The sequence below is a fragment of the Leuciscus leuciscus genome, assembly GCF_965113295.1.
Source record: "Leuciscus leuciscus genome assembly, chromosome: 5".
Taxonomy (NCBI): Eukaryota; Metazoa; Chordata; class Actinopteri; order Cypriniformes; family Leuciscidae; genus Leuciscus; species Leuciscus leuciscus.
In genome coordinates, this window is record NC_138729.1 from 6,505,601 (window position 1) to 6,524,543 (window position 18,943).

The window sequence follows — 18,943 nt, forward strand, 5'->3', positions numbered from 1 at the left end:
TGAATATTTCCTGAAGACATGCTGGCAATGAAGTCATTGTCCTTCTGCATTATATAATAAGAGGAAGTTGATGGGAAATGATCGTCCTTGTCTGGCCTTCATTCAGGACTCAGCTGTGTTTGGGTCTGTGTCCATTTGTTTTTTCTGAAGGTTAAATCTCATTGCAGTTTGACATTGATCATGATTGGGTGCCTGACAGTGTTACACAATTTCTCATTGATTGTCTCTTGCACGGAATGGAATGAACGAATAGGAAACGCATCAAACACTGGAGATCTGCTCATACGCTTATAATATGAGCTTTAAATTCATGATGAGGCTGGCTTATATTTAAGCAAAAAAGGGGTTTTTGGCTCTTATGAATATGGTCATCACAGCTGAATATTTTTTTTTTATATTGTCAAAACTGCACTGAAAAAAAAAAGTAAGGATTGACTTTGAAACAATTTTCAGTAAATTCCACACATAATTACAAAGAAACAGCAAGAAATGCATTAAATTAAACATGACTTTTTGAAGTAGAAAGACTGAAACAGTATTTTCTTGTAAAATGTCTTCCAGTAATGTATTTACAACTTTTGAAAATGTTTTTTTACAGTGTGTATTAGCATTAAAACAGCCTTATGTGCCTTATTTAAGCAAAAAGGTACAAGAGGTTGCACTATTTTAGGACTACAGTCTTAAAATAAATGGCATTGTTAGACAGTGCAGCAGAGCATGGTCTCTATATTGTTTTGCAACAAATAATTAGTAGAATCATAAATTACATTTGAAATGTTTTCCGATGATGCAGTTTTCTGAAACTTTAGAAAGTGCCAGAGCAGCTCTGATAAATAAACTGAAGTTCCTGTCAGGTCAAAGCATTTGCACTCCGGTCCTCTTAATAGACATTGTCAGGTATTGAGAAAGACTTTAAGAAAGCTAGACTTCTCTGAGATGAAAGTATCCACATTTTAGCCACTGCTCAGGAAAGACAAAACCAAGAAAATCAATGGAATTTTCAATAGTGGAATTTTGTCCTTTTTTACACTTGATTTGTTCGTGTCCCTGAGACTCAACAAAATTCATGCAAAATGCATTTCATACCTAAAGCATAGGGCAAGTCGCTTACTGTAAATCTTGATGATATTTACATGTAGCTTTTTTTTTTCTGTGAGAATTTTTAAAATTCAGTCTATATACACTACCGTTCAAAAGTTTGGGGTCGGTTTAAAATAAGTCTCTTCTGCTCACCGAGGCTGCATTTATTTGATTAAAAATACAAACAAAAACAGTAATATTGTGAAATATTATTCCAATTTAAAACAGCTGTTTTCTATGTGAATATACAGTAAAGTGTAATTTATTCCTGTGATCAAAGCTGAAGTTTCAGCATCATTACTCCAGTCTTCAGTGTCACATGATCCTTCAGAAATCATTCTAATATGATGATTTGATGCTCAAGAAACATTTATGATTATTATCAATGTTGAAAACAGTTTTTTACATTTTTATTTCATGATGCTATGATGAATAGAAAGTTCTAAAACAGCATTTATCTGAAATCTAAAGCTTTTGTAACATTAAACACTACCGTTCAAAAGTTTGGGGTCAGTAAGAATTTAAATTTTATTTTTGGGGGAAAGAAATAAAATAAATCAATACTTTTATTCATCAAGGATGAGTTAAACTGATCAAAAGTTACAGTAAACACATTTATAATGTTAGAAAATATTCTATTTTAAATAAATGCTGTTCTTTTGAACTTTCTATTCATCAAAGAATTGTGAAAAAAAAGTTGTACACAACTGTTTTCAACATTGATAATAATAATGAATGTTTCTTGAGCATCAAATCATCATATCAGAATGATTTCTGAAGGATCATGTGACACTGAAGACTGGAGTAATGATGCTGATGGAATGATCACAGGAATAAATTACAGTTTAAAATATATTAAAATAGAAAACAGTCATTTTAAATTGTCATAATATTTCACAATATTACTGTTTTTTTAATTTATTGTTTTTTATCAAATAAATGCAGCCTTGGTGAGCAGAAGAGACTTCTTTTAAAAACATTTTAAAAATCTTACTGACCCCAAACTTTTGAACGGTAGTGTACTTTAAAGGTCGATTATTTTTATTTATATGACAATGGCTGTGAGTAATATGAAGTAGTACCATCTGTGATTTTATTTGTTATACACACTGAACGTTTGTGAAGTTATATATTCATCTTTTTTCTGAATCATATTTAGCTTCATCAATGTTTTTGACATTTATGACTTCAGTGAAGTGACTCTGATGTTTCACATTGTTAAATCTTGGCATGGATGGTGAGGGAGAACATGTGCCTGTGAACGTGTGTTAAGTTTAATGTTGTAAATTTAAATTGATTCTCAATGATTCCATCCTCATCTCTGTTGCATTAACATTTGCATCAATAGTGATGACAGATACAAGCCCAGGCCTGAAGCAAAGGAAACTATGAACCATAGAAAAAGTACTACGTCAGGTTACTCATTTATCAAAGTTTTATTTAAATGACCTAACAACCATTTACAAGGTCAAATCAAAAGATGAACTTCTCTTTTTTTAAACATATATAAATGATCTCTAAGGACCAAAAAAAAAAATAATTGAATAACATCATGCATGCATCTTATTTAATCTGATGCCCAAATAATAATAATAATAATAAAGTAGCCATTGCCTATAATGGAAAATAATCTCCCCTTCAAGAGTTATTTTATCTTAAAAATTGATGTTGTTACCATTGTTGCACAAATTTGCCACGGGCACTTCAGACAGTGATAGGAATTATTGACATCTGGTGCTCCCACTGTTCTGATGGCTGCTGGAAAATCAGCCATGTCAAATAAAGGGGACGGACAGACATGGATAGAAAGGTTGTGAAAATAGCAGAGCTCTCATCGTCTCTCCCGAACCCTTCAAACACGCAGCATTTGTTTGCCGTGGCTTATAATAGGCATTTTCATAGTTTTTTCCCTTTGGAATTAAGTATTGCAATTGGGCTTTTAAATTGGTATTACACAATACTTATTTTTCTTAGATCCCTTGAGGAAGTCTGGCTTCGTTTCTCTGTAACCATTTTACGGTAAGATATTGCAATAAGCTAACTTTTTATAATTTTTTTATGTAGAGTAATAAAATTAACGAGATATGTAGTACAGTTTAAGTATTTAAGAATTTTTTTAATTCCTGTTGTCTTAGATCAAGTATATTTTATATGAACACTTTTGTTTAGATTATTTAAATTTCAATGCTTAAAACGTCAGTCATTTATTCAGATGTTCTAGTAGTTTTAATTGTCAGCCATTCTTTACCATGTGCACAACATTTGTCTTTTTGTTACTGATTTTTTTTTTTTTTTTACTTTTTAAATTACAAGTACTATCATACCTCTAACATATCTATTCCCACAGTACTTCCCATTACACTGAGAGGCAGAGGACGCTTTGTTGCTCTGGAATCAAGGAAATTGCAACCGTTTTACAACTCAAGAACTATTCAATTCAGTTCCATTATCTTTCTGAGAAAAAGCAAGAACATAGGCAATGGCTCATCATCAGACACATCGCCATAGTCAACACCATCAGCATCCTCACCATGAGAGTCGGCACTCATCTCATCGTCACCACCATGGTGGACACCTTCCAGAGGAACATGAAGATAAAAGGTGATAGATTTACACGTATTTGTAATAAAAGCACTTTTGTACATTTATGTAATAATAAAAAAGTCATTTATATATAAATATAAATGTGCATAATGGGGGTCCCTCACATGGGGGTTGCAATTATCTTAAAGCACAACATTTTTTTACTGTAAAATGCAGATAAATACAACATTAGAAACAATACAAAAAACATTTTTATTCCATGTTTACACCTGGCATTAAAGGTGGTATCAGTGATTTCAGGCCCAAAAATATTTTTACCTCACAAAAAACCTCACAACACCCTCCCCCTGTCAGTGATTGGTTGGAACACTATTTGTTTTGGTTTTGAGTGTTTGGCTAAACCATTTGTTTTTGTGTGCAGATCTCAGAGCCTAGCCTGCCAACAGAGATGCGTTTTTTTGACGGCATGCTTATGGGGCGGGCAGCTAGCGGATCGTTAGGAAAGATTAGATGAATGTGATAAAAATATTTTTGGGCCTGAAATCACTGATACCACCTTTAAGATGCGTTTTGGTCGATCGGATCACAAGTGGATGGCGCTAAATGTGGGGGCAGTCGTGGCCTAATGGTTAGAGAGTCAGACTGGTAACCCGAAGGTTGCGGGATCGATTCTCAATACCGGCAGGAAATGACTAAGTTGCCCTTGAGCAAGACACCTAACCCCCAATCACTCCCTGGGTGCCGCAGTGAATGGCTGCACACTGCTCCGGGTGTGTGTGTCCATGGTTTGCAGTGTGTATGTTCACCTATAGTGTTCACTACTCACTGCGCCTAATGTGTGTGCAATAACTAGGATGGGTTAAATGCAGAGGACAAATTTTGAGTATGGGTTACCAAACTTGGCCTTCATGTCACTTAACTTAAAATTAAAAAGTTTTGAGCTTTTCCACTTTCGACCACTTCTAGAGGTCATTGAAAGCACATTTGACCGGACTGCTTTCATACTGTAAACGCTCATGTGGTCGAATGTGTTCAAACAGCCACAAAAGACTGCCTACTCTCCGCCTACTGATCTACTGTGTAAACTTTATGGGAAGCGTGCTAGCCAGCTTTGTTGGCTGAAGACCCAAGTTTGGTTTGAAGACAAAAAACATACCAAGCACAATGTTCTCTAAACATTCCTGATTTGTAACACACTCTTACAGCGTTCGCCGTGGTCTTGCGGCTGTCAGAGCAGGAACGAAAGCTGATGCTCTCCGTATGTTTTTCTGTCTTCTCCGGTCATGTTCATATGTAAATTTCACAAGCTTATTTTGTCCATTAGATCGAAAGATCTAAAAAAAAACATACACATTTACCCACCCATAGACCCTTCCCTTGAAGAAATCAGGACAGAAGTGGTTCAAAGTGGACAAAAGAGACGGATTAAAATACCAGGTGTAAATGGGTGTCTCTCCCTCGTCTACTTGTGATACAATCAACCAAAACGCATCTTAATACCAGGTGTAAACAGGGTCAAAATGCAAGTACTGTCTCCTGAATGGTTGATGAGCATTGCTAAGCAGTTGCTGACTAGCTCATGTCAAAAGAACTCACCTTCAAGCCTTTTATGCTATTCAAGAAACATGGTTTTGAGGTATCATTGTATAAAGCAAAAATGGTGCGGGATGAGTTTATACATAAATAAGTCATGAGTTTTGAATAAGCAGTAGTAATAGTGATTCCTGCCTTAGTAAGAGCTACTAATTATTTTTCTTCACTTTCATCTATAGTGCCTCAGATGGCAGCAGTGGTCATCTCATTCATGAGCATTATAACCATCATCACTCCCAAGCTAAAAGCCATCATCATCACCATCGTCATTATCAACAACCTCAAGATAAACATCACACACCAGAAAAGAAAACTCACTCTAAAGCTTCAGTGACTTCCTCAAACTCTTCTGGGTCTTCCTCTAGTTCAAAGTCTTCATCAAGCTCATCCAGTTCCAGTTCCGATTCCTCTTCTTCTGATTCCTCTTCCTCCTCCAATTCCTCTTCATCTTCTTCCTCCAAATCATATTTTTCCAATTCTAGTTTTTCGTCTTCCTCTTCCTCTGGTTCTTCTTGGTCATCTGAAGCCAGTCTGGAAAAAGCCCCATTGGCTTCTGAGTCCAAGCGAGCAATTCGACGTCCACAGCACTCACAATCATGTATGGATATCAGCAGAGGACGGAGAGCCTTTGAGGATGATGGGGATGATGAGGATGATGCAGATACAATGCCTTTATTGGAAGCTAATAGCCAACAGAAGAAGTCTACAAGCATGGAAAAGAACTTGACAGTCAAAGAAAAAAGTGGAGGAACTGCCAAGAAGGCAACATATTCTCGAGAACAGAATGAAAAGGGAAAGAAGGGGCAAGAACAGAATCACGCTAAAGCGGCTGCAAACATAAGAAAGACCAAGTCTATGGAGGTTCTGTCCAGGCGAGTGGATCATGCTGGTGCTGGAAACTTGGATGAGAAAGAGCTGGAGAAAAGGAAACAAGAGGCCCATAAGGTCTTTGTGAAGGAGAAGATAAAGTTTTCTGCCTTTTTGAATGAAATCACAAGGCAGGTGCTTAGCCCATTAAGACTTACTTCCCTTGGGGTAACAGATGTTCATAGACCCTCGAGCCCTGGGCAGACTTCAACGTCTCCAAAGGCAGTGTCCCCAAAGCCTGAACATAAAAGTGAAAAGAAGTCAAAAATTGCTAGAAGCCGGCCGGGAAGCAGTGCTAGCTCCATAACTTCAACTGCTCATTCCCATGTTAGCAAACGCTCGCACTCCAGTAAGCACTCCCATTCCAAACGTCACTCACATTCAAGCAAGACCTCCCGCTCCAACAAGCATCCTTATTCTGAAACAGACCTCATCAATCAACAACAGCATCAGGCTGTTCCCAGGCGTCGTCATGATAGTGCAAGAAGTGATACAAGCAATGATACAAGCAATTCTAGCTCTTCCTCAAAATGTCTTTCATCTGGGACTGAACGTGGTCACAAAGGTCAGAACCAGCACCAAATTGCCCCCAAAGAGAAACATTTCAATTCATCGAATCATCGAAATTCACACCACAAATCATCTCCATCACACCACCATCACAATGAAGATTATCATAGCCCACCTTCATGTCCTTGTTCTCCAGAATCAGAAAACCACCATCGTCATTCCCATAAAGAACCTCATCACCATCATTCCCATCAAGAATCTCATCACCATCATTCCCATCAAGAACCTCATCACCATCATTCCCATCAAGAACCTCATCACCATCATTCCCATCAAGAATCTCATCACCATCATTCCCATCAAGAATCTCATCACCATCATTCCCATCAAGAACCTCATCACCATCATGCCCATCCAGAATCTCATCACCATCATGCCCATCCAGAATCTCATCACCATCATGCCCATCCAGAATCTCATCACCATCATTCACCGTCGCCATCTCATCAGCACCATGGAACTCATCATAGCCCATCACCACACCATCATTCTCCTTCAGATTCCCATCCTCCTCCTCCAGATTCCCATCACCATTCACCCTCTCCATCACAATACCATCATGGAGCTCACCGCAGCTCAACACACTCTTCTAAGTCAGGGACTCACCATCATCTTTCCCATCCAGAAGCTCATCCTTCTCACAAAGAATCACACCACCACAGCCACCATCAACATTCACCTTCACCGCCACATCACAACCATGGAAGTCACAGCACCTCAGTTTCAGAACCTTCCCACCATCATTCCCGTTCAAAATCTCACCACTATAATTCGCCTCCTCCTCCTCTCCACCACCATGGAGAGCATGGTAGTACATCTCATCTTTCGACTGACTCAGAAACTCACCACCAGTCTGATGTGAAATTGCAACACCATCATTCTGACCATGATTCCTCTCATCCCAAATCTCACCATCACCATCATCATTCCCATCCTAATAACTCACCCAACACCATCCAACACCATCACACTTCTGATTCTCACACTGAACCTCGCCAACACTCTCGTTCTCATAATGCATCCCCAACACCGGAACACCATTATCATTCTTCTCATACTGACTCTCACCATAGTCCTCATCAACATCACCATCACTTATCTGACAGTAATCCAAAAGGCCCTGCTCACTCTAATTCAGCCCATCATTATGAAAATCATCCTAACGCACATTCAGAATCCCAAGATCACAGCGCATCACATCCTAAAGGACACCTTTCCCGTTTAGAACTCCACCACCACAGTGATCATGATCCTCCGGAATCTCACCCAAACCATTTCCCCTCAGGAAGTCATGAAAACCCCCCTGTTGAACCTGATCATTACCATCACCACAAATCTCAAGAATCCCACCATTATTCCCATTCAAATTCCCATCACCATTCCAATCCAGAGTCTAACCATCCTCAACATCATGAGCATTCAGAATCTCATCATCGTTCCCAACCAGAATCCCACCATCATCATTCTCAAGATAACAATCATTACCATGACAACCCAGAATCGCAGAATCAGCATTCCAATACAGAACATCACCACTTTCATTCTGAATCGAACCACTATCGAGATCATCACAATGATGATCACCAGAGTCATCTTCGCCACTCTCCAGTTGGCCAGCGGTCCACTTCTCCTCATTCTAACAAGTCCGATTCATCCGCTAACTCCACTATCCAGGATGACCAATCCACAGTGAGTTACCAAGAGTCATCCTCATTCCTCAAAGTGAGTATTTTTTCTTTAGTGTTAAAGTAGAATGAAAACATACATATTTTACATAATTTGTTGTTGGGTTTTCCACATTTGCAACCAATTTCACCTTTGCATAGGAAAAGGACTCAGAATTGGAAAGATTAATGTGAGTCCATTGTTTACTTTTGCATTCTTTTTTTGCATGCAGCCAGCTAAACTTTGGGTCTGGAAATTGCTTTTCAGCTTTTTTTGGATGGTAGTGAAACAATTTGCTTTAAGACACACTCAGATGTAAATATCCCCTCCTGGCATGCCATTACTCATAGAAGCGCTGTGTCTCTTACAAGCTATATGTGATTGTATTCATGAAGGTGTCTTGTCTGTCGATTCAATCTAGGATGCTACAGGAGCAGAATGAGGTTCTCCACCACAACTTGCTGCAGACCACTGTGCGAATGGAATGTATGGGATCTGAATTCAAAACTGGCCACCAACTCATTGAATCTGAGTTACAAAGAACTCGCATAGAGCTAAACAGCTTATTGGAGCGGTTCACAAGGTGAGACACAAGACTAAATTGTACTGTGCTATAGAGCACATTCTATTCTATTCTATTCTATTCTATTCTATTCTATTCTATTCTATTCTATTCTATTGGATTAATGTATAATGCATGTGTGTAAAATAGTTAAAAAAAAGCTGTTTTTAGCATGATTTGAGCTCAAACTTTCAGTCAGGGTTAGTGGTCTGACAGGCAGTGTACATCCTCCAACACGCACTACATTATCACATTTATTCATTTTGCATACACAAATTTTTTTTTTTCATACACAACAGATGTATTTTTTTAATAAGAGGATATATGAGACATGACTTTTTATGACAAAGAAGAATTTTTATGGTATTTAACAGTTAATGCGTTGTTTTAGCTTTTGATAGTTTTATTAGATTTGCTCCAACAAGGGAAACAGCCCTGCAGGTTTCTCTAATATTTTCATATGAACAAACCCAAACTACCCTTGTGAAAAAGAAGTGTGCTTAATTGTACTGAATGTGTGTTCCTCAGATTTTAAATGTATTAAAAAAAGAAAAAAAAAGAAATTCATATAATATTAATTAAAAGGCCATTTGAGTGTACTTAAAAAGAATACACTTTCATGATTTCAATATTATAAATCATTATGTTTTAATAATCTTTTGTCATTCAAAAGAAGTACACTTATTTTAATGTGTTGACTAAAGCACATGTAAAGTACTTGATTACAATTTAAATTGTAATGTGGTACTTAATAATACATTTAAAGTAAATATATTTTCAATTGCAATTTCAGCATTACAAATGTGTAACTACAAATATATTTAAATACATGACATACAAGATTCTACAAGAAATTGCATACAATTATGCATTAGTTTACCATAAATGCTTGTCAATACATTCGGCAGTACACTTCAACCATATTTCAATATAAAGATGAACATAAGTCCCACTTAAGTGGGTCAGAAAAAACACTTTAAAGTTCCACTAATTGCATTTAGCATAGCTTTGAACTATAATACATATTTTTATTTAATTAAGTAAATAATTAATTAATTAACATGCAATTAAAGGGTTAGTTCACCCAAAAATGAAAATTCTGTCAGTAATTACTCACCCTCATGTTGTTCCAACCCTGTAAGACTTTCGTTCATCTTCGGAACAGAAATTAAGATATTTTTTATGAGATCTGAGAGATGGCTCACTCCTTCATAAGATGCTAGGTAATTGCATCTGCCAGCCCAGAAAAGTTAGTAAAGTTAATCGTTAAAATAGTCCAAGTGACCACAGTGGCTCAACCTTAAGTTTATCAAGTGACGAGAATACTTTTTGTGCGCAAAAATAATGATTTTATTCAACTCTTAATTTTCTTCAGTGTGGGCGAGAGTGCCGCAACGCATGCGCGAGAACTGAGAAGATGACTCTCACGATCATTTGATGGAAAAGTGTGAAGGGTAAGCCATTCATTTTGCAGCATTGGTAAAGCACTTTTACGTTTTCTTGTTGGTTTCTCACGATTCTGACATTTTAGACACTTTAGAACCATTTTAAACACTACATCGAGACCCATCTGCGTCATCTTCTCAGTTCTCGCGCATGCGTCATGGCGTTCTCGTGAACTCACGTCAGAGGCCCACACAGAAGAAAATTAATAGTTGAATAAAGTCGTTATTTTTGTTTGTTTTTGCACACAAAAAGTATTCTCGTCGCTTGATAAACTTAAGGTTGAGCCACTGTAGTCACTTGGACTATTTTAACGATGTCTTTACTAACTTTTCTGGGATGGCAGATATCGATTACTTAGCAGCCTATGAAGGAGTGAGCCAGCTCTCAGATTTAATCAAAAATATCTTAATTTGTGTTCCGAAGATGAACGAAAGTCTTACGGGGTTGGAACAACATGAGGGTGAGTAATTACTGACAGAATTTTCATTTTTGGATGAACTATCCCTTTAAATGTCAGAAGACTTTACATTACAGTTCTTGTTATTATGTTAAAGTGTATTAGGATAAGGAAATGTCTTTCTCTTTCATCAGACTTCAGGACAACTACTCTAGCACACAACAAACCAACCACCTTCTGGAGAAAAAACTGCATTGTGTGGTAAAGCCCAGTTTAATTCTTCAATCTTAGTAGTTCCACTGTAAGAAATTAAGTACATTGGTTTTAATAAATTCACATAATCTCATAATATCAATAAACCATTGATTTACACAAGCACTTTCAAATTCAAAACAACTTGTATTTGTATTAAATTTGACTTTACTGTTACGTCTGTCTGTCTTGTTACTTCAATTTAGGCACAGAATATGGATGGAGAGCGTGATCGACTGAACCAGCGAATCTCCGAGCTCACAGATCAACTGTCTGTGGCAAAAACGACCATCCAAAGTCTAGAGACCATTAATGTGAGAGTTTGATTTAGTTATTTTTATAATAAGTAATGTTTATATTGACATGCTACATGCAAAATGTTGAATATTTACAATTCGCGATCGGGGCGGCTCCGATGTTCTTCCGATGCAGGTTTGGTCACTCTTAACACACCTCACACCACAGGAAAATCTGATAAGATCTCTAGAACCTGTAGAACCTGTAGATCTGTAGATCTGTAGAACCATCAAGATAATCAGAACTTCATTTAGGATTGTCGGAAGGGGAGAAATCGGCCGAATATCTTGTGGTGTGGCCCCAGCAGGACCAAGATGTGAATGAATGATTAGCTCTTTTGAACTGAAAAATGCTATTAAAAGTTGATTACCTTTGATGGAATCGATTCTTGATTCCTAACGCCTTAAACTGGGTCCACACTAAAAGATTTTTCAAATCTTATAAGATTTTCAAAATGTGAGAGACCACAAACATGATGATAAGAAATCATAGATTTAACCGTTTTGTTCCTCGAGTGTGTGGAGTGATCAGGAAAGAACACCACGCACTAACAGAATCCATTCACAAACACAGTCAAATCTCGCAAAATCTCTCATTAAATGTGACTTTAAAGTAAACAAACATGGCGGAAAACTGGCAAGAAGAAATGGCGCTTAAAGTGTAAGTGTATTTTTTTCTGAAAATTTGTGTGGGGAAAAAGACAAATGTTTAGATGAAGTCGTGGAGACGGTGTGAACATGGATTTTACATGTTACAGCACGAGCGGTGAGTCTTCCGTCAGCTCGCTTTCTGATTGGATATTGTTTCGTTTCACATGATAATCTCCAGAGTGTGCGCACGTTTGTCTTCAGGATTCCCCCACACAACAGGATTTCTGATCATTAATATTCAACATGTTGGATATTTACGATTTGAGATCGGGGCGGCTCCGACGTTCTTCCAAGCAGGTTCAGTCACTCTTAACACACCTCACACCTCAGGAAAATCTGATCAAATAATCTGTGGAGCCATCAAGATAATCAGGACTTTATCTAGGATTGTCGAAAGGGAGAAATCGGTCCAAAATTGGCCAGAATATCTTGTAGTGTGTATTTTTTAAATCGATTCCCAGCACTACCGTTATATTACATTAATTATTATGTACAATAATTAGTTCATGGTTATTCAAAATATGCCTCTAATCAGAATTATTTTCCTTAATTTAATGACATTCCTATACCCTTCCATTATACTATAGGTGACATCACTCCTACAGGATGCCCTGGTGAAACATTTGAAGTCTGACGATCCCATGACTCCACTTCCAGCCGCACCACCTCCAGCTCAGTTCATGGATAGTGAACGTTACGACAAAGTCTCAATGCATGGCGACGACCAGTCGCTGGGAACACTCCCAGAAGAGGAGGAATCTGATTGGTCAGAAATGGGAGAGGAGGCACAGATCTGCGTCTTGAGGGGTTCGCAGGGAAATCATGGAAGCGCATCGTATTACCAATGGCAGCAGAGGCAAGGCTGTTGGGACGGGGTGAACCAATATTCAAAGGGAAATGTGGATACGGAGAGTGAATCTGGGGGTGAGGAGAGATGTCATCAACCTCCTCACGGCCTACAGATACCACATCTCAAGTTCACCGTTCACCCCGAAACCTTACCGATGCCTATCGGTGATGTAAGCCTGGCCTGCTTCAATCAGGGTCCTGATGATCCAGATTGCGACGGCTACCACATCACAGATGTACGTAATCTGGGCTCTCCCATTCGTGTACTCTCTGCTAGTCTGGAAGAGATCCACTCCATAGGGATTCTGAAGCAGCAAGAGCAGCAGCAGGATCATCATAAATCCATGATGGACCTCCACCAATCACAAGTTTGCACCAGGCAAGTGTTGTACGAGGATGAGATTGAATGTGACTGGAGAGAAGCGAACAGCCATGGTGCTGGAGAGCATATAAATGGGATGGTTGGTCTGGAGTCTGCTCAAAAAATGCTCAACCACTATATTCATGATGGAGAGAGTACACACTTGTGATTAAGGGGACATTTTAAAATGGTGAATATTTATTATGCATTTAGTATTATAGTACTTATGGTGGAAAATATTTGTGACAGTCACTTTGGCAACATATTTTATCACTAATTAAAAAAATTCTAATTATTAAATTGTAAGAATTTGGAATTTAGGTTGAGATTTAGTGAAGTCTTAAGGTCCTTGCACACTGAGTCCGAAAGTTTCGCATTCGTTTTTTCGTATTCGTGATTCGTTGGCTCTGAAATGTCAAAACACCATTCAAAATGCTTGCTACGGATGCAAAAAGCGCAGAAAATCAAACCTGATACAATTTTATTATGACGGACGAAAGTTTCGGAGGCAGCGTGCAAGCGTGATTGACATAACGTGAGTTATTTTATTTTTTTACGTGCGAAAATTTTGGATGCGAATTTCGGACTCAGTGTGCAAGGGCCTTTAAATGGGCTATATGTAGAATTCAGAAACCCTTGTTATTAGCGATAGCGACACTGATGGCCGTTAAGTGAACTGCAGCCAGCAACTTATTGCTTGTGCACATGTAACATGAGAAGAGACTGAACGTGATATACTCACAGTGAAGTTCTTTTTCGTTCTTCGCTTAATAGTAAAAACAACTTGTAAATACCTTTGCAGCGATATACTGTTAACAAACATCCTTGCTGCTGATTCGCTAAGACGAATATGTAAAAAGGTGCTGCGCACTTTCCTCTCAATAACAAAAATAACAAACCAGCAGTTAAGAAAGCATTTGATTGATCATAGCAATGTGGACTAGCAATGTTTTGCACCAGCTCTGCATTTCACAGATAGATAAGGTAATGATTAATGTTTTTACCTTTAAAGGAACACTCCACCGTTTTTTGAAATAGGGCTTATTCACCTTCTTTCCTACATTTAGATAGGTGGGCAAATGCATTTTTGTCTCAGTGCATGCATTGTTTTAGTTTGACAGGGTCGGCGCTAGCTTAGCTTAGCATAATGAATGGAATCCTTTGTTGCCAGCTAGCATGTCCTGAGTAAAAGTGATATAAAAAAAATTTTAAAACCCACCTAATTACTTCTTGTGGCCTGCGTATTCACAACAAGTACAAATAGCGATGCAGATTAACACTAGACGATTTCCTATGCAGATATTGACTTGGGACTATATTAGGGGGAAGCACAGGTGAAGCACTGCTACTTGGGCGCAGAGATATCACGCCCAAGTAGCAGTGCTTCGCCTGTGCTTCCCCCTAATATAGTCCTTAATATATAAGTCAGTATCTGCCTAGGAAATCGCCTAGTGTTAATCTGCATCACTATTTGTACTTGTTGTGAATACGCAGGCCACAAGAAGTAATTAGGTGGGTTTTAAAAAAAAATTATATCACTTTTACTCAGGACATGCTAGCTGGCAACAAAGGATTCCATTCATTGTGCTAAGCTAAGCTAGCGCCGACCCTGTCAAACTAAAACAATGCATGCACTGAGACAAAAATGCATTTGCCCACCTATCTAAATGTAGGAAAGAAAGTGAATAAGCCCTATTTCAAAAAACGGTGGAGTGTTCCTTTAAGGTTATGATTGATTATAAAGTATATGTGAGACTACGGACTTTTGTAGATCTGGTTATGTGAGACTATAGTTTGAATTAATCCCTTTTCTTTGCATGACACATTGATATTTCAGTACAGAATGGCTCTTTCATCATTTTCCTGAACATTGTATAAGCATTCATTGCATGTGTCACTGAATGGAAGAGAGGCTCACAGGAGCGCGCGTAAACGCTACATCCTTTAAATTTCCTTCACATAAAAATCAGTCTACATGCTTTAATATACAACTTCTCGTCAAGCGGTTCACTTGGCAATAAAAAAAAGTGATTTATACGTCATTGTTTTGGGCTACTGTATATAGCAATTTGCTAATAGTTAATGTAGCAATTTAATGCTGGTTGATGCTTATTGCTAATTAATGTAATAAAGATGACAGCAATAAGAGTAACGAAAAATAGATGGGTGAACTTGACTTTCAGCCTCGCTTCCCAGCAGATCGAGGCTGAAATTAATATGAGGATCATCTGCGCACTCACATTCAGGTCTGCTTGCATTCTTTTCGTTCTTTAATTAATTCCTGATGGATAAAATCAAGTCCCTGCCTTTTTCCCCCTGAACATCCAGTTTCAGTAGCAATAATATCTCATTAGAGAAGTAAAGTGGGTTGCGAATGCTATTTCATGACGACTTTAAAGATTGTTTCTGTAGTTTTAGATCATAGTGAAAGATCCGCATTGATCTGATTTTCCATCTTGATTTTCTCTGTTGTTGACGTATTCACCTGTAGGAAACGCTTGATCCTCTAAAGATCTTGATGCCACAAGATGATCTCACATTGTTTTCTTGATTCTAGTCAGACGTATAGTTCTTGGGTTTGGTATTTATAAAGACAAAATTCTTTAAGCTGAAATTATTTAAGCTGTAAAGCCTGCTCAGTAGATATTATTCATATTTACTCAATATTTATTTGCATTTTTAATGTTTTGTTTGAGTGCATGTGCTTATGCATTTGTAATTATTCTAATACTCTTACTTCTAAAGCTTTATTTGTGTCTGATAACCATAGCAGCAACTTGAAGAGGTATAAATAGGTAAAAAAAAACATTGATTGAGTGAATAAGGAGTGAAAAACTAAGGTAAAGGGAGTCGTGTCTTTAAGACTTTACAGTTTTTTTTAAAAGCAATAGGTTTAAAATACTTTTCATTCCATATGTTTTTCCATTAGAAAAATTAAATGCATGCTGTTTGTGTGTATGACAATATAATAGAACATTAAAGAATAAGAACATTGTGTTTGTTTTTAGAAAATAAACCCTCCTAGGATGTTGCAGTAGAATGTCATTTTGATTTCGTTTAAATAGTGGTATGAAACTGTGCACCCGCTTCTATAATCACTATAATGCATCATCCTTTATTGCCTTGCTGTTGCAGTTTGTATTAATGTCTATAACTATGCTGATATAAATAAATGAAAGTAGAACAAATATGTTGGAAGCCTTTTATATTCATTTCAGTGTGTATTGTATGCAGTTTTATTAAATAATTTACTTACAATTGCACCTGAATTCCTATAACTAAAAACCTGACAATAAAGACACAGTGAGAGATACATCCATAAATAATAGAAAAGAAAGTTGAAATGCATATTATAAATTATTATATACTGTATATGAGAATACTATTTTTTTTATCTCATTTTATAATAGTTCATTTTATATTGCCCTTCAGTGTAAAAAAAATGCATGATTAAAAGTAGTCTCCCAATTAATATGAATGTTGTTTAAAATAAGAATAACCTTACAGTACATGGAGTGTAAAGTCACACCACCAAACATTGAATAATAAAAATTCCCCAAAGTATTTCATGTCATTAGTATACTAGTTAGTATAGTCATTTTAAGAATTAAGCTGGAATTAGATATGGATTAAAGAACTGAAATGAAATCAAAAGCTAATGACCAAGAACGTTATTTTACATCCATGTACTGTAAGCACATCACGGTAACACTTTACAATAAGGTCTCATTTGATAACATTAGTTAATGCATTAACTAACATAAACTAATACTGAGTATATTTTTTACAGCATTTATTAACCTTTGTTAATGTTAAGTGAGAAAGTTCACAGTGCATTACCTAATGTTTACAGGTAAAACTTTTGTTTTTTTTGCTACAGTTTAAATTTTTAAATCATCCCTAGCTAATATTAATAAACGCTTTTGAAGTATTGTGTATTGTCAGTTCATGGCTGAGTGGGTAGCACTGACACCTCACGGTAAGAGGGTCCCGACTGAGCCCGCAGTTTGCATGTTCTCGCCGTGTCAGCGAGCGTTTCCTCCGGGTCCTCTGGTTTCCCCCCCACAAACCAAAAGACATGCAGGATAGGTGAATTGGAGAGACAATAACTGCCTATAGGTGTGAATGGAAGTGTGTCTGGTGTCACACCCCTGAACACCCCCTGTCCAAGGTGTTTCCCCGCTTGTAAACTATATTTCAGTCATGACACTCTCTAGAGGGCGCAGGCTGATATGGCATCATTACCGCATGGCACAAGCTAATTGGCCTCTGCTGATCCTGCAGTCAATGAGATTTCTTGCTCAGCACTTAAATAGTCTGATTCATTGTTTGTAGTAGGCTAGTCCTGCTTTATCTGAACCCCTCCACCTCCCCTAGCTCCACCCTTCTAGATCTGCTCGGGATTTATGTATGTCTATTTATCCTGCAGCAGCATTTCTTACATGCTCACAGCAGCATGTCTGTGTATCTATAGCAGTAGCAAGTCCATACTTGCTCTGTAGCAGCAGCAGCGTAGCAGATCCAGCCAGACCAAATACATTAACATTGCCATATTAAATAACATGCTAAGGGCCAGATTAACTAACAGCTTGTGCCAGTGCAAACCCTCTTTTGGTGTTAAAAAAAACCCTTTATAGGTACTCAAAGTGCTTTACCTATGGAAGGGGGGAATCTCCTCTACCACCACCAATGTGCAGCATCCACCTGGATGTGACGGCAGCCATATTGTGCCAGAACGCCCACCACACACCAGCTTATTGGTGGAGAGGAGACAGTGATGAAACCAATCAGCATATGGGGATGATTAGGAGGCCATGTTGGACAGGGGCCCAGGGGAAAATTTGGCCGGGATGCCGGGGTTAAACCCCTACTCTTTTTCCGAAGGACATCCTGGGAGTCAGGGCCTCGGTTTAACGTCTCATCCGAAGGACGGTGCTCTTTGACAGTATAGTGTCCCCGTCACTTTACTGGGGCGAGAGGACCCACACAGGCCACAGGGTGAGCGCCCCCTGCTGGCCTCACTAACACCTCTTCCAACAGAAACCTAGTTTTCCCAGGAGGTCTCCCATCCAGGTACTGACCAGGCTCAGCCCTGCTTAGCTTCAGTTGGCAACCAGTCTTGGGCGACAGGGTGATATGGCTGCTGGCACAACTTTTGTAGGAGTTTCCCTTTCAGATGAAAAATGTATGGGAGGAGAGTATTTAAATGAATCATGCAAGGTGATTTAATAAGGTTTGCACCATTATTTACTGCCCAAAAAAGCACGTCTTAAACCAGACGCTAACTGATAGATTGCGTTGGTCATAATGGAAATGTTCTTTAATTTGCGCATCGTCAGTAGATCACATGCAGAACTTTCCATTCCCATCTGTGCTTTTATGGTTCTGCGCTCTCCCGCTATTTTGCCTTATTTAGTAAATCTGGCCCTAAAACTGTTTAGAGAGTTGTCATAATTGAAATATTTTTTATTGTAAACAAATTCGGTTCTTATAAAAGTTTTTGAATCCTTAATTTTTTAAGAGAAGTGAAGTTTGTTGATGCGTAACGTCCTGCTATCCTTCCCACAAATGGCAGAGCAGAAAATTGATGAAGATCGTTAATATATTACGTATAGTGTGAATCACCGTTTTTTCTTTTTTTCTATCAATCTAAATGGGTGTTTTTGTTTTACCATTTGGTTGCTCTCATGGCCGCCTATACTCAGGGAAGTCAGAATCTTCACCTCTAAAATGAGAGACACTCTAGAACTAGTCTGAACTTTAAAGGAAGGCAACGGTCCTAATAAGTACTACAGTCTACAAAATACAGC

General features: G+C 38.0%; 1 protein-coding gene across 2 annotated transcripts; it reads left to right on the top strand.

The window, feature by feature from the left end:
- The first annotated feature begins 1,915 nt into the window (after positions 1 to 1,915).
- Positions 1,916 to 14,852, top strand: LOC309499599 (uncharacterized protein). 2 transcript variants are annotated; one of them, XM_082170921.1, is made up of 8 exons: positions 1,916 to 3,099; positions 3,428 to 3,681; positions 5,397 to 8,376; positions 8,481 to 8,509; positions 8,741 to 8,902; positions 10,919 to 10,985; positions 11,183 to 11,290; positions 12,511 to 14,852. In XM_082170921.1, the coding sequence occupies exons 2-8, from the start codon at positions 3,560 to 3,562 to the stop codon at positions 13,300 to 13,302; spliced, it is 4,260 nt and encodes a 1,419-aa protein (XP_082027047.1). In that variant the 5' UTR covers positions 1,916 to 3,099; positions 3,428 to 3,559; the 3' UTR covers positions 13,303 to 14,852. The 2 variants fall into 2 exon arrangements, with proteins under 2 accessions (XP_082027047.1, XP_082027048.1); XM_082170922.1 differs by lacking the exon at positions 1,916 to 3,099 and having other exon boundaries at positions 3,343 to 3,681.
- The last annotated feature ends 4,091 nt before the right edge of the window (positions 14,853 to 18,943 follow it).